The sequence below is a fragment of the Sparus aurata genome, chromosome 15, assembly GCF_900880675.1.
Source record: "Sparus aurata chromosome 15, fSpaAur1.1, whole genome shotgun sequence".
Lineage (NCBI taxonomy): Eukaryota > Metazoa > Chordata > Actinopteri > Spariformes > Sparidae > Sparus > Sparus aurata.
In genome coordinates, this window is record NC_044201.1 from 11939077 (window position 1) to 11954047 (window position 14971).

At 41.0% G+C, this 14971-nt stretch overlaps 2 protein-coding genes across 4 annotated transcripts in view; both read right to left on the bottom strand.

The window, feature by feature from the left end:
* Window positions 1-333: 333 nt before the first annotated feature.
* Window positions 334-7313, bottom strand: slc29a3 (solute carrier family 29 member 3). 2 transcript variants are annotated; one of them, XM_030442572.1, is made up of 7 exons: window positions 7175-7313; window positions 5849-5962; window positions 5334-5711; window positions 4564-4646; window positions 3640-3866; window positions 2812-2974; window positions 334-1775 (listed from the first exon to the last, which is right to left on the bottom strand). In XM_030442572.1, exons 3-7 carry the CDS (start codon window positions 5655-5657, stop codon window positions 1145-1147), a joined length of 1428 nt encoding a protein of 475 aa, XP_030298432.1. In that variant the 5' UTR covers window positions 5658-5711; window positions 5849-5962; window positions 7175-7313; the 3' UTR covers window positions 334-1144. The 2 variants fall into 2 exon arrangements, with proteins under 2 accessions (XP_030298432.1, XP_030298431.1); XM_030442571.1 differs by having other exon boundaries at window positions 5334-5748.
* A 2893-nt stretch (window positions 7314-10206) lies between these two features.
* The window catches only part of unc5b (unc-5 netrin receptor B), a 55196-nt gene continuing 50431 nt past the window's right edge, over window positions 10207-14971 (bottom strand). For both annotated transcript variants that reach the window (XM_030442511.1, XM_030442510.1), the window contains 4 exons: window positions 14617-14766; window positions 13929-14093; window positions 13648-13826; window positions 10207-12884 (listed from right to left, as the gene is read on the bottom strand). In XM_030442511.1, the coding sequence (XP_030298371.1) occupies window positions 12719-12884; window positions 13648-13826; window positions 13929-14093; window positions 14617-14766 (660 nt within the window). In that variant the 3' untranslated portion in view covers window positions 10207-12718. The remainder of the gene's footprint in view (window positions 12885-13647; window positions 13827-13928; window positions 14094-14616; window positions 14767-14971) is intronic.

A 14971-nucleotide genomic window follows, 5' to 3' on the forward strand; every position in this document is an offset into this window, starting at 1 on the left:
GATTTTATAGTTATGTTCGGGTCATTTTTTAAGCACTCTAACTTTTGACATTATACTTTTATGAGAAATGTGTTTTTAGCCTATAATCTGCAGATTTCATGTTTCTGCCACTGATCACTTTCCAAATGACATGAGAGTTGTGAAGTGTCAGTTAATATCTAAAGGGAAGTAAATCTTTGAGTTTAAAGAATAAAGAAAAGAACAATTATCTGCTTCTGATATAGTTAAAGGTTTGTCTCCATCTGCAAACATATTACGCAGCCTGAGCGTAAAATGAATCTCGCTAACTTCAACTCACGTGCACATTTGAAATGAGGACAGAAATCAAAAGGCTGATGAATGTCAATGTTCAGTTTATGTCTGATCAAACTCACAAGGTTTACAAACAACTGACACGAGTCAGCCGCGTGTTTATTTACAATTTATTAGCCACATTTTCCAGCTGTGTTTATTGAACTTTAACTGAAATAACATCAAACACCCCTTGAAAAACAACTTGTATACCACAATAGTTTACCCCTTAAATCAGTAGTTATGTGTTAAACATGTCATGTAAAAAAAAAAAAAATTGCTTCATAAAATAAAAGCTTTGGTGTTAAGTCAAGTATTCCTTATGGACTGTACTGATTGCTAATGCTTTGAGAACCACTTCCTGATATGTAGACACCAAGAGTCATAGCATACACCGCCCTGAGTTTTACATCATGAGCTATGTAAGTATAAACTATGGCTTTTTTCATTATCGATTAAGCTGCAGATTATTTTCAGGATGAATCGATTCATCGTTCTGTCTATAAAATGTCAAATTGTGAAAAAATTCCAAAGTTAGGTCTCCAAATTGCTTCTTTTTCGTCTTTTGCATTTGAAGATGGAACCAGTACATTTTTGAAATTATTGCTTGAAAATGACTGAAACAATCAATTATCAACGTAGTTAGGGCCTGATGAATAGTTGCAGCTCCAATGTAAACATAAACCATTAATGTGAGGTATGAAGGAATTAAGGCTTTGAGAGTGGAAATGAGCAGCACCTTCCCCTCATGGCAGAGAACTGGATGTACTGGTGCACCTTTCATCACAGTTGATCACTGTCCAGCTACTGTCTGCTGTATAGCACAAACACACCACTGTAAATCATAAGTTTGTCAGATGACGTGCACGATAAGCACGGATAAAGCTGATCCTACAGCCAGTCCCAGAGTGAGGAAGAAGGACATGACCACTCCTGTGGGCTCTGCCAGCTCCCGAGGTACAACCTTAGGCCCGTAGATCATTGGCAGGGTGCCTAGGTAGCCATTGGAGAGGCCGAGCAGGCAGTTAAAGACCACAGGGAACACATCATTGGTGAAAAGCACAGGGTGGAGGTGGTCCCTCGGCTGGTAGTTACAGAACATGAAAAGCGGCAACATGACAGAGCGACACAACACCAGCACAGGCAGGACTCGGCTGGTGGGACCGGGTACCTGTAGCCAGGCGGTGGCCTGCCTGCCGCAGAAGTCTGCCACGTTGTAAAGGAGGAAACTGGTGAGGGGCACAAAGTAAGTGGTGGTCCAGGGGCTGCTGCTGTCTTTGTGGACAGACTGGATCCCCGAGGACACTGCAGGGAACACCATGATAGAGACGCAGAAGACGTAGAAGACGCTCAGGCCGAGCACCCACGTCTTCCTGAGGATAGGTTTCAGCGGTGGGACGGAGACGCTTCTCTCTGCACCATCTGCTGCTCCTCCCTCATTTATCACTCCTGGACTTGTGCATGTTGCTGCCTGCATGTAGTGTCTACAGAGAAGAGAAGAAGAGCGGAACATTTTTCAGAATAACCACAGGTATATCTAAAATCTCACCTTAATGAGACTCTTTCTATATTAATCTTATTTTTGTACCATAGCTTTACTTTGACAAGATTTACTGAATCTGTTCCCTAAACGGCAGTTTTATCAGGACATGATCATAAAGCTGTCTTCAATTAAGTGTTAAAATAACTTTCTAATAGCATCAGTCCAACTCGTATTAAATGCAGAGTTAAATTAAAATAATGATTGTTATTTATTATATGCACTGCTACTGTACTAAAAAGACAGTAGCTGCAATGACAAATGCACGGACAAAATAACTGAAACAGTTCAGTTTATTCAGAAGTAGTTGCACTTTGGCGCCACCTGGTGGTCATATGAAGAATGACACTGTGTCACATAACAGTACACAGTAATGAACTATAATCTATAGTATCTACATTCAGATCAAAGTAGATTTTACAGAACATAGGAGGATGTTAATCATTAATTGATTTATTGCTGTTAAAGATTAAAATTAATATTAATTAACTGTTCATTAATTAATATTAATAATATATTAACTGGTACCAATCCATTAAAGAGTATCTTTTACAAATTAACAAGTACTTGTTTATCAAATATATCACAATAAAATGCTAAATGTTAGTTTGTGAAAAAATGTATTCTAATAAAATACCAATTTTAAAAAAATACAAAATGACATTCTATACATTTAGTGTGTGTGTGTGTTGGATTTGGATGCAACAGTCCAAACATAGAACTTTGATGTGAGGAGTCAAAAACTCAAAAACATTTCATTTCATATATTATATATATGTATAATTGATTAAGGCCACCAACTATAAAGAAACACTTCCGGAATTTGCATCAGATCACCTAAATCTGTAAATAAAAAGTACAGGTTTGATAGGTAGTGTTTGTCTGATGTGTGTGTGTGTGTGTGTGTGTGTGTGTGTGTGTGTGTGTGTGTGTGTGTGTGTGTGTGTGTGTGTGTGTGTGCGTCTTTGGCTGCTACCGACCTTGAATACGCCAGCTTGGGCAGCAGCAGATATGCGACAATGCAGAGCAAGATGAAGACGTCAGCTGTCAGGAAGTAGGCCAGAGCGCTGTCTGTCACGTCATTCGCTGCTGCCAAGTCCACTATTGATGCCACTGCGCTCAGTGTGCCTCCCATGGCCTGACCTGAGACAAAACACATGTAGAGTCAGCTCACTGAAGGTGCTAGAGCTGCTTAATGTCCCACCGTAATGACCTGTACATGTTAAATATACAGAGTAATACAGCAGACAGCTGACAGGATCTGAGGGAGGGAGTGGGATGACATGCAACAAGTTTCACAGGCCCACTCTGAACTCCGAGCCCACAAACTGTAAATTTTTTTCTACCTGCTTTTTACAATTCTGCTCTGAACAAGGTCTGTTTTTACACAGTGACGTCAAAAAGGTCGATAAACCTGTTAATCAATTGACAAATATCACATGTCACTGTAATCTTCTAACATGATACAAATATAGAAGCGAAGCAGTGAACTTTTCTCTCAGGTGTTGGGGAACTGAAATATTTTTTGCAACACCAGTGTTAACATCTCAAAACAGTACGTACATTTTGCAACAAGGTGCTCCAAAATGATCTCCACCATCTGTTCTGTAGGTGGAGCTGTCATGTACATTCAACACCTCTATAGCCTGTTTTATCCTATCCTCTAGTTGCCGGCAGCATTTTGTCCATACACAGACAGACAGAGGCCATGATGACAATACCATGTCCCAAATTTAAGAACACCATTTTACAAAAGGTATTGGTACGAAGGACAAAGACAAGTTATGGACCTAAAATGAGTACTCAACCTGATATAAGTGCCTGAGAAATCCTCATGGGGAAATGCCCGCTGATGCCGAACACGCTGCCAGAGAAGAGGTTGGAGGCTCCGCTGACGACGGCCACGCTCACCAGCGTGCCGATAAAGAACTCCATCTGGCCATCGGACACGTCAACCTTCACCAGCACCGTGGTCAGCACGAACACCAGCAGGATGACAAAAAGAGACGACAGGATCCTCACGTTTGGAGACAACCTGCAGACACAAAGAAGTTCCTCAGTTCCTCATCAACGTAAGCAAAAATGAAGCAGATGATCTGTGCTGTGGAACAATTTGTGTAAAATACTGATTGTATCCACAAAAGTATGACATCATAAGATATTTACTATCAACACAAATGACAAATATAAGGGTTAAGGGAGAAAGTAACAGAAACATTCTGAGATGAACCAACAAGCAAACTGTACAATATTACTATCAGGGTTCGTACACTTTTTTCAAGGTCAAATTCAAGCACTTTTCAAGCACTTTTAAGGGTCATTTTTAAGATTTTCCAGCACCTTATTGCTGGGGTGAAATACGTATCTAAGGGAATATATATACTTGTGATTTTTTTCTTCACTTTTTATCACAGTTATGTACATTGTATCATGCTGTAAACATCTAAAATTATATTTTATAATAGCAAAAACTTCAGAAATTAATTATCCAGTCTGATCCCAATTTTGTGAAAGACACAGAGTTATAATGTTAAGCACTTTCAAGCACTTAAACTAAGATCCAAGCACTTTTCAGACCTTGAAAACACAACATTGAAATTCAAGCACTTTCAAGGATTTCAAGCACCCGTACGAACCCTGTACTATGCATATAGATGTGTGCATGTGTTTATGTTTGTTTGTGTGTGTGTGTGTGTGTGTGTGTGTGTGTGTGTGTGTGTGTGTGTATCGACCTGTTAACTAGGAGATAGTTAAGTACCAGACTCAGCACAGAGGGCACCGTGGAGGAGATGGACAGATAACTTTCAAAGTAGTCCTGTGAAGAGTTAAAGAAAGACAAGAAGTTACTTGAATGTGTCTCGCAAGGTGTAAAGGGAAGTGAAAGAAGAGGGGAGACATAAAATAAAAATATAACTTCTGTTATATTCTGTCCTTCCTTATATTTGCTATTAATTGTCAAAACTCAAATAAATCATAAATCCCAGACTAGAAGAGAGTTTGTCCCGTCTTGCACAACAACCAGTCTTTAGTTGCACGGTTCTTACAAAAACAGGCTCATGTTGACACATTTCCTGCAGAAAGACTGTCTCTGGTAGTAAACCATCACAACAAACGGCAGGTTTACTGGGAGATCCGTACAGATTCAGACAGAACAGTTATTGAGGCTGCGAGGTTGTTGCAGTTGACGACGCAGATTACAGGAGCTTTTTTCCCCTCTATTCTGGTTATTGAAACAAATAAATGCTACATAGTTTGGAAGAAGATCTACTTGACCACACTGACTCTTTTTACTCTCCCTTCCCCGAACAAGCCTTTGAGTGTCTCTAATTGTATAAATGTGTTACAAGTGATCTTTATCAGATGTACAAGGACACTCACATCTCTCAGAGGAGAGTCATGGTACCGTGAAATGCGCGCAGAATGGCCCTTATGTGCATCTTCCTGTACACACACATGCACAATAAACCTAGCCGGTTGTATGTGTGGTATCCCTCACACTCACACTGAGGTCTGAATGTTGCTCCTCCTTGCCGCTGTGGTCGGTGCCGTTACTCAGTTTGTAGAGCCAGTAGTGTTTGGCCGTTATGAAGAAGTTCCAGGGCAACAGGGAGCCGATGCCCATCAGAAAGAAAATGATGTACACCAAGTTGTAAGAGTCCTTTGGACTGTAGCGCACTGCCAGAGGAACTGATGAATGTCTGGGCAGGAGCGACGCAGACGGACTCTGGTCCTCGCTCTCCTCATCCTCTGATACTTGGTGGTTGCTGAGAGCATTGGGAATATAGGAGGAGTTGAGGCTGGGCCGCACTGGCTCCGAGTCGTCCATTTTACAGGCAGAATATGGGAAAGTGAAGACTAGGGGAAAAGGGGAAGGCTGAGGCTGCAGACGAACAAGACAGGAAGTGTTGAAAAGAGAGCTGTGAAGGAAAAGAAGAAAAATGCATGTTGGAAAAAAAAAAAAAAAAAAAAGCAAAGCATGTCATTGCACTGCATGAGCGGTGTTTGGACGATGCTTACGTTTACTTGTGCTTCTCCAGGAAGGAAGACCGTGTTTTCTGTGGAGCCATTGTCCGGAGAGATCTCTGAGCTGTAGCTGGTTGAGATCAGTCCAGTTGTCCAGATCCTGTGAAGCTGCAGTGCAAGGAGACACATTTAACCTTTGGAATCATCCTCCAAAAACAGGCAATGACTCACCAGTTTTATTAAGTTGGTACGGAATGTGACATGAGGACTTTTCTCACGGTGCACCAACAAAATGAATGCGAGTGCTTGAATCATTACTATTTGGGTTTGGTGCTTCTGCTCTCTCCCACAGCAGGACTCAGTCTTTTGTTTGATTCAATCTCCTGACTTTTAGCAGTCACTGCAGTTTAATCTCACTTTCACCTGCAAGCCTTTCTTAAAATTTCAACCTCACATGTCACAAATAGTAGCAGAGGCACAGAGGAGCAGTCATGAGACAGGCAGGGTTCGTACACTTTTTTCAAGGTCAAATTCAAGCACTTTTCAAGCACTTTTAAGGGTCATTTTTAAGATTTTCCAGCACCTTATTGCTGGGGTGAAATACGTATCTAAGGGAATATATATACTTGTGATTTTTTTCTTCACTTTTTATCACAGTTATGTACATTGTATCATGCTGTAAACATCTAAAATTATATTTTATAATAGCAAAAACTTCAGAAATTAATTATCCAGTCTGGTCCCAATTTTGTGAAAGACACAGAGTTATAATGTCAAGCACTTTCAAGCACTTAAACTAAAATCCAAGCACTTTTCAGACCTTGAAAACACAACATTGAAATTCAAGCACTTTCAAGGATTTCAAGCACCCGTACGAACCCTGGACAGGGAGCTTAGATATGCCACTGACAGAAATAGACTTACTAACTTGCTTGCACAATGGGTTTATTACTTGAACTATTTAAGGGGGTAAAAAGAAGACGGACGTGACAGAACAAAGCTGACCTTGCATCCTTAAGCATCATGTGCATGCGTAACACTAATGAGGAACCAGTGTTCACATGATGCTTAGCCAAGAAAAAACAATTACACGCTTTCGAAAACCTGACACCCTGAGCAGTAACTTTGTGCCTCTGGTAACTGCGGACAGCTGGGTTTTAACCAAGTTATTGTCACTACACGCTGCTTGTTAATTGTTCATTCTGACGTGGTGTTTATGTTCAGGGTGTTCACGCCAACAGACAAGTCCAAATTTTGTTTGTTTAGTCAGACAGACACGTAAACTAACCTGAGAGGCTAACTTAGCTAAGTGTGTATTCCAGCAGCCTAGCTAACCCGCTCGACCCAACGCTGGGCTAAGTAAATAAAATAACAACATACCTCACTGTCGTTTCACCGGGTGCCGCTTCCGTCCGTCCTACGAGTGTTTCACTGACACAGAAATCCATTTCACGGCGAACTTCTTTTGGTTTCTGGTCAGCTGACAGTGAGAAGCCTCCAGCCTGTGAGCTGCAGCAACAACAAGATCCGGCAACACGCTTTCAGAATACAATTGTTATATTCACAAATCTAAACCACCAGACTGACTCACAAGTCATAACTTACTTTTCGCTCAATAAAAGAGTGATTAATTTATGTGTTTTTTTATAGGACGAGTCCCCGCATTACCCAAGAGGTATTTTGGAAAATTTAAATAAAATCGTGAAAGTTAATGTAACCCTCGCTATTATTCTGACACACCGGAAGTCTTGCTGAGCTTACTTGTTTCCGGTACAATTTTCTAAAATAAAAGCACGTTCTTAGAAATGTACCGGTAATGAATTGAATTAAAAAAATAATAATGTCTAGTGATATCTGTCCAAATAAATCTGTTGTTATCATTTTCATTATTATTATCATCTTTATTATAATCATAACTTGCTGTTGTTGTTTTCTTTTGCTATTTTCTACATAATATGTACATACATTTTTACTAACAATATACCATTTTTGAAACACAAACAATAAAAGTATTTGCTAGTCGGGTGTAATAAATGCCATAGTAACAGCAATAAAATGTAATTTAAATGACTCAAAATTAATTAGGGATATTGTCATATGTGATATGCATGTGCATGAAATGCAATAAAGGTCAAATAAACACAAAATTAAAATTCAGACATATCACAGAATAAACAAGCAAGTGAAACACTGAAATACAACTTTTGAATAGTTGTGTTGCATTTCCTTGATCTTTTACCTTCACTTATAAATCACTACACCATCAACACACTACTGTAGCTTAGAAGTATTTGTACTTGATTATGTGTTTTTATTTTTTGTTATGTTTTTGATGAGAAATATATCCACAATTTTCTCTTGTTGTTGTTGTTTTATTCTTGAAAAGATAGAAGTACACTGAATTATAAAGGTTGCTTATGGTTTAATTAAACTAATAGGCATGTAAAACTTACCTTATATTGTAAACATTAAAGGATAAGTTCACCCGCAAATTAAAACTCAGTCATCCACACACCGAAAGAAAGTCTTAAGTTTTATAGGCGACAAAATATGTCTGGATCACAACAAAAAATTTTACCCATTTTCTGAAACAACTAAAGTAGATGGAGACTTATGCAATGCAAAAAGACAACTGCAAAAAAAGTTCTTTATTACATTTTTTTGTCGGTTGTTAGCCTAATAGTTGTTTTGGTCGAGAACTCCAAATATCATCTCCTATCATACATGAAATCTGGAAATATTGTACTTGAATCTCTTGAATTTTTACTTTATGGTCAAAACTAAGTCAAAAGATCTACATATTATTCTGACCTTTGACCTTATGTCAAATCAATCCCTTCATAGGTCAGTTCATCATTGGCTTCTTCCTGATGCCTTACTCTATCACAGGTACACATTTAGTTACATTTCACTGCAGCAAAGTGGAGAAATCTCACCTCAGAATCACATCCAAAATGAATAAACTCCATTTACAGCATTCTGACCTTTGACCTTAAGTCAATTCGATTCCTTCATAGGTTAGTTCCTCATCGTCTTTGCATCTTCTTTCTGATGCCTCTCGGGTTTAAATCAGTTTTTGTATTAAAAAAAGTGAGTTACCCGTCATATTTACCAGGAGAGGGCGCCATAGGACTGCATATCTGTTAGTGTGCTGTTGCTCATCTCTGGAACGTGAAAACAACACGTGTAATAAAGAAAAGGAGACCAACAATGCTCTTAACATTCAAACATGACGCACCATGATCGTGTATTTAATCTGGTCTTTTTGCCCTCATTGACACATGAGCAGACACCACTGGACATAAACTAATCATTATCAAGTGAGTCACTATCCAGATATGGAGCCTGACAGCTGCTGAACTGCTGTTACACCCCTGCAACAACAGATCTAATTTTGCAGGACCAATCTGCACCAATTTCACACTCAACAAATGTTTTGTTTTTTTTCGTCTCCATTCCACCAAGAGGCTAAAATCAAAACCTTGAGCATACTGATTCAGCAATTATGATTCTCAGCATTAATTCAATTCCCATTTTCCCATTTACTTTTAAGATGCACTGCGCATTGCGATGCATTGTAACGTAAACCTAGATACTGTATGTTTCAATGCATATGATCACTTTGGATTTTGTGAACTGAAGTAACTGCTGACAGCCTTTCACATTGTGTTGGCATCACATGCAGTGTGTTCCCAAGACACGTTTAACGTGCCTTCAAAATGAATATGCTCTCACTGCTAATTCGCTGATTAACAGGTGACAACAACATCCTGTGCAGAGGTAAGGGGTTGGGTTGAAGCTGCAATCTGCTTTTATATACTGCCACTTTGCGTATACAGGTTCAATTAACTCACGCACTGAAGGGTGGGATATCAGTCCTCAATTAGGAGCACATCTAATGAAACAGGTGCAAAGCATTGCCGGCCATAAAGACCATACTGCAGTGCACGCTCACCACAGATGGCTCACTGGGATATTTGTTCTCGATGTAAGAGTCTAATCTGACGAATCCCCACTCACCCTGCACTCGTAAAAAAAAAAGAAAAAAAAAAGAAACTGCTCGATCTGAATGCCCAGAGTCAATCCTTGAAGACCACTATTAGTGTCTCTAAAACCTTGTTAATTTGAAGGCCGGACAACCTTCCAGTAAAAAGCTTTCAAAGCTAAATGGACCAAAAGGGAATTTTTCCAATGAGGTGTGAGGCAAAGAGGGACAGGTTGAGTCGCTCTGCATTTTCGGAGAAAATGGGGTGTAATTGATAAAAACACAGATGCCATTTAAAGGTGATTTTAGCCCTGACGAGGGGCTCCAAGGAAGCCTGCAATTTAGTTTAAGGATTTAATGCGAGCCAATCCCACATTGTTTGGTTCTGCAATAACAACATGTAATCCAATAACAACAAAACACACACTGTTGTTAAACTAAGAAATATAATTTATTGCATAAAAATTATATTTAGTTACAGGTAAGAAGGCTAGACGTTTATTTACAATTGGTTCTTTACAGAGATAAAATAATGTCACTGAATCCATTTAGTTTTTTTTTTTCTTCGTAAAAATGTCCGTCTTTTTGAACAAAGGCTAAAATCTTCTCTTTGTGGGAGCGAGGCGGAGTCCAGTCCAGCTCCAGCATAAATGATCCAACAGGTACTCAAGATAATCTGGACGAACAAACACTGTAGCCTACAGCTAGCCAGTCTTTGTAACAACATTTGAGCAAAGAAAATAGTCCTGCAGTGTTCAGGGATCCAAAGTTCTGAACGTTTGTGTTCAGATATTTCCTCGCGGGCAAAGACCTGCAGGGCACGAGTTCATGATGTCAGTCACAACTTGTTTTGTAGCCATTGCAAAGCACTTTGTTGTGTTCTCCCTAATGTGCTTTTCCAGCGTTGGTGGTTGGTGATCCGATTCTTCTGATCCAGGAGAACAGCATCATGAAAAAAGAAAAGCTAAACCACCCTTAAAACCACTTTAAGATACAAAATCAAAACCCTGTCGATGCCCTGATCTGAAAAAATAGAATTACTCTTCCAGGAAACAAAAGAAGTCAAAATGCTTTGCTTTTCTTTTGTACTTGCATAGCACTTACAAAGAGAAATGACAGATCTTAAGCGTGTGCACGCACTGAGTGCGCACACCCACCTGCCCAAATATACCCACTCAACACACACACACACACACACACACACACACACACTTGAGTTTCAGTTCATTCACACAAAACAGTGACATGACTCACTGCTGAAGAGGAGGGATACTGCCTGTGTTTTGGTTTTTGTGGTTTCAAAGATATGAACACTTTTTTCTTTTTTGCTTTGAGGAGACAAACAGACTTGATAACACACGGAACTTAAGTCATGAAAACAGCATTTCGATTCCCGTCGGACAAGAGCTGACAGAACAATATTGATAATGCGGATAGCTCGAGGACCCTGACCACAAAGCAGGCAGCTTAGTAAAAAGGTTAACAATATGTTGAACCAGGGGAGACATGATGAGTTACAGGGCGTCTGATGAACACATATAGGATGGATCAAAACATAATGCAGTTTTTGTTGAGGTAAATCTGATGGTCCCTTGCTGCCGAGTTGATCCAAACCATTTTTGAAATCTTCATCTCTGAACAGTTCCGGCAAAGCAGAACGCCTCCGGTGTATTCACCTGGACATGTGACCACCGCTAGTCATATTTCCCACATCATATTTTTACATTTTGAATTAAAAATAACAGATGAACGTGGTTCTGTTTCTGAGACATCCACTGTGCGCCTAACTCTGCCTAGAATCAAAAATACAGCATCTCAGTAGCCTGAACAAGCACAGATGACAGAACAGCTTCTATGTGCATGTAACAGCAATGAAGTAAAAAAAAAGAATCCACAAATATGGATAATAACTTAAAGAGCGTTCCCCAAAGGAAACTTTTAAGGGATGACCAGAAAAGCTCTCCTGCAGTTTATTCTCAGCAGATCGGAGGAGTGTGGCAGAGCGATAGAGGAATGCGAGGAGAGATGAAAGCGAAACACCCCTGTGAGTTGGAATGATATGCCAAGGCTTTGAGGCATTTGTTGGTACAATATAAAGAGTCAGTCCGTCTAGTTATCTGCCAATTCTTAAACAAACTTCACAATCCCCCCCCCACCACCACCACAAAAGAAGACGAGGCAGCTTTTTATTTCCCGCCCAGAGAGACGTGCTCGAACCCTCGAACCTCGAGGGGCTGGGTTCCTGATTTAGAGTCGGAGCAGACGGACAAGAAATCCTGGCCTGTCTGATTCGGAGGTGGTTAATGACCAGTTTGTCTGTAGCCTGAGGAGGTTGCAGACAGGTCGGCGCTGCCCGTCATTCACTGCACACGCAGGGTGACGATGGAGAAATCAAAAGCCCCTGCCATGAGGTGAGATGGTGTCACATCATGCACTTTTCATGCTGCGCGAGAAACGTGTGTAAACCCGCGTTAGCTTTTGTGTGTTTGTTTGGGCTCGAATATATTGGATCTTTACTGTTTCTCCCAAAGCTCCGTTATTTATATACAAGAATAACACCATTCTCAATCTTTGAAGAAGACAAGTCAACACCGCGTATGACAGATGACTTAACAGCCATTTTACGCCTTCGTACCCTCAAATTGGTTTCACGTCTCGCAGATGCAACATTGCTTTGGTTAGGATTCAAGCTGAATCGGGTTAGCAGTTGTTGTGGGACGGGCCCGCACGGGAGTGGGTGAACGTGTAGCTACAGAGGCTGAAGACGGGAGATGAGGCAGAGGTAATACAGCACATGTGAGAGGAACCAAAATGCTCTGTGGGCTCGTGGTTTGTGCCAGGGTGTGCATATTCATTTCATCACGGTGGTGGGATTAAAAAAAAAAGAAAAAGAAAAAGAAAAAAAAATGTCTTGCTTGCTCTCTCGTTTCCTTGACCAATCAGCAATCCCCATCCGTTGTCATGACAACTAGCACCTCACTTTTGCCCATCTCTTCCAGCGCGGTCGCCAGAGATACCAGGTCTGCGTCAGCTTGGTGACAAGCTTCCCATAAGTCCAGCAGAACACCTGTGGGGCTGGGCTTTGTTGCAAAGTAGTTTAAGTACCTGTGGAGAAAAAAAGACAAGGCGGGACGTCAAGAAAAAGCCACGGTGATTATGAACATTTTTAAATGGACACTTCTTCTTGCCTGCCATTTATCCTTTCAGACTATTCTGGTTTTCCGGCTCTCTTCCTAGGAACTACACCAGCCAACCACATCACCTCACGGAAAGAAGTGTGCATCTACTTGTAATTGTAACGTAAGCCAGCTTAGTTAGCTTTTGAGGTTTTATGTATAAACAAGCCTAATGCCAGTTGGTTCCATTACGTTTGAGAGAAGGCAGACATCTCTTAAACTCTGCGACTCACACCAAAAATGGTCTAGATGGATAAATAGCACTACCGGTAATTTTTGGGTGAACTGTCCCTTTGAGTCATGCATACAGTTTCTTACAAATACCGCTTGTACTACTTTATTTTGACAGTCTAATCTAGATGCCCAACGAACTGCCATGTTTCACAAGGCATGGTTAGCTACTTAGCAAGATGAAATATCTCAAAAATAAAAGCATGGCTGCGGAATCATATTCCTGAGTTTAATATTAAACATTATAGAACAAACAAAAGACAATACAATACACAATACTTTTCAGAGTTGTTTAGATTTCTGTTCATGTTAAAGCCAAATCTTAACCCCAACACAGCTGAACCTCAGGCAGTGAAAAATCTTCTGAGTTATCAGTCGACAGTAGGAGGAACAATCAACACTGGACTCTAAAGCGTGACCAAAACTTCCTGTCGCACGGCGACACGTGAGGCAGATCTGACCTGTCAAAGCCCAGACTGCGTGCCAGTAGTCTCCAGTCACATCCTCGAGCACTGGGCGCATCCAAGCTGGCACAGATCTTCTGGCGGATGGAGTCAGGCAAGCGAAAGGCATAGGGTCCCACTTGAGAGGAAGGCAGGCAGCTGCCTCCTGAGGGGAGGGGCGAGTGCGGCGGTAGAGTCTGGATTGACAGAGAGGGAGAGAAGAAGAAGTTTTGTATTTCTTGGCATAGCTCTGTGGCTTTTTCTTTTCTTATCCGTGTTATTTGGGTTGTCACCATTACCTCCTGAATATCCGTGTGCAGCTGGAATATCTGTCCCTCTCCTTCCACCTGTCGGACGCAGATTTTGCAGGCGAGCTGCGACACCACCAGGCTGCCTCTCTCCAGGCTGAAGGTGCAGTGCAGGGGTCTCTGACTGCCGCTCCAGATGTGGTAGAATGGGATCTCCTGTTCACAGAGAAAAACGTTAAAAAAAGCTAAAACAAATACTACTGCACTGTGATTAAAGTGGCTTTGTCCCGAGCCACACAATCAGGAGGGATCTAGAACACGGTTTCCATTCAAGGAGAGTGCAACATGCTTTATTTTGATATGGGGTGTTTCCACCAACCGGGTGCCCGTGTGTCAGAGGACAATTTATTTCTAAAGTGCACTGTCCATAAATTAGGGCCACTATCTGATTTCCTGTTTACTTATTCAGGGAGGGTTCAGACTGCAATCTCTCTGCCGCCGCCGAGAGAATGCAGCAGAGGGTTTGGATGTTTACAACATAAAGTGAATAGAAGGAAGTCCTCTTGCTGTATTTTGCAAGAAAATAGGCGTTACACTGAAGTCAATAAAGAGTTTTTAGTTTTTGAGGAATCAACAGTTTGATAGAATTCTGAATTCTTATAATTTGCGCTCTGATATGAACATATATCAACAATACATTTGCTGTTATTTCATATTGGCTGCATTTTGAGCATCTCACCTGATACTTTGCCAGTAGCTTGCTTCTCCAGTGACTGTGAGGGATGTCGTGGATGGACAGGCGCAGGTTGTGGTAGCTGTCTTTGAACAGCAGCGGCTTGGGATCCTCCAGCAGAACTCCCCCTAGACTCCTCTCCAAGTCCAGCACCTCCTGCACAGAGGAGGAGGAGGGAGAAAGACGGGCTTAGGGACATAGTCGAGTGATCCGTTTTATTATGGTTTTATCATAAAATGCCTTTTGCATTCTCTAAGCCGCTGTCTCCAAGTGGAAATGTGTGAGAGCTAACAGTCTGAAAGCTGTTTGAACTTCAGCAGCCAGAAATCATGTAATGCGATGCCAGTAAAGTGCACGGAGC

Bases quoted from the DNA above. Each gene is read 5' to 3' on its own strand.
- slc29a3 (XM_030442572.1), bottom strand. From the start codon at position 5,657: ATGGACGACTCGGAGCCAGTGCGGCCCAGCCTCAACTCCTCCTATATT. The intron at 4,647-5,333 runs GTGAGTGTGAGG...AACTCTTCACAG, and splicing joins AGCAACATTCAGACCTCAGT to GACTACTTTGAAAGTTATCT. The intron at 1,776-2,811 runs GTCGGTAGCAGC...TCTTCTCTGTAG, and splicing joins CCCAAGCTGGCGTATTCAAG to ACACTACATGCAGGCAGCAA.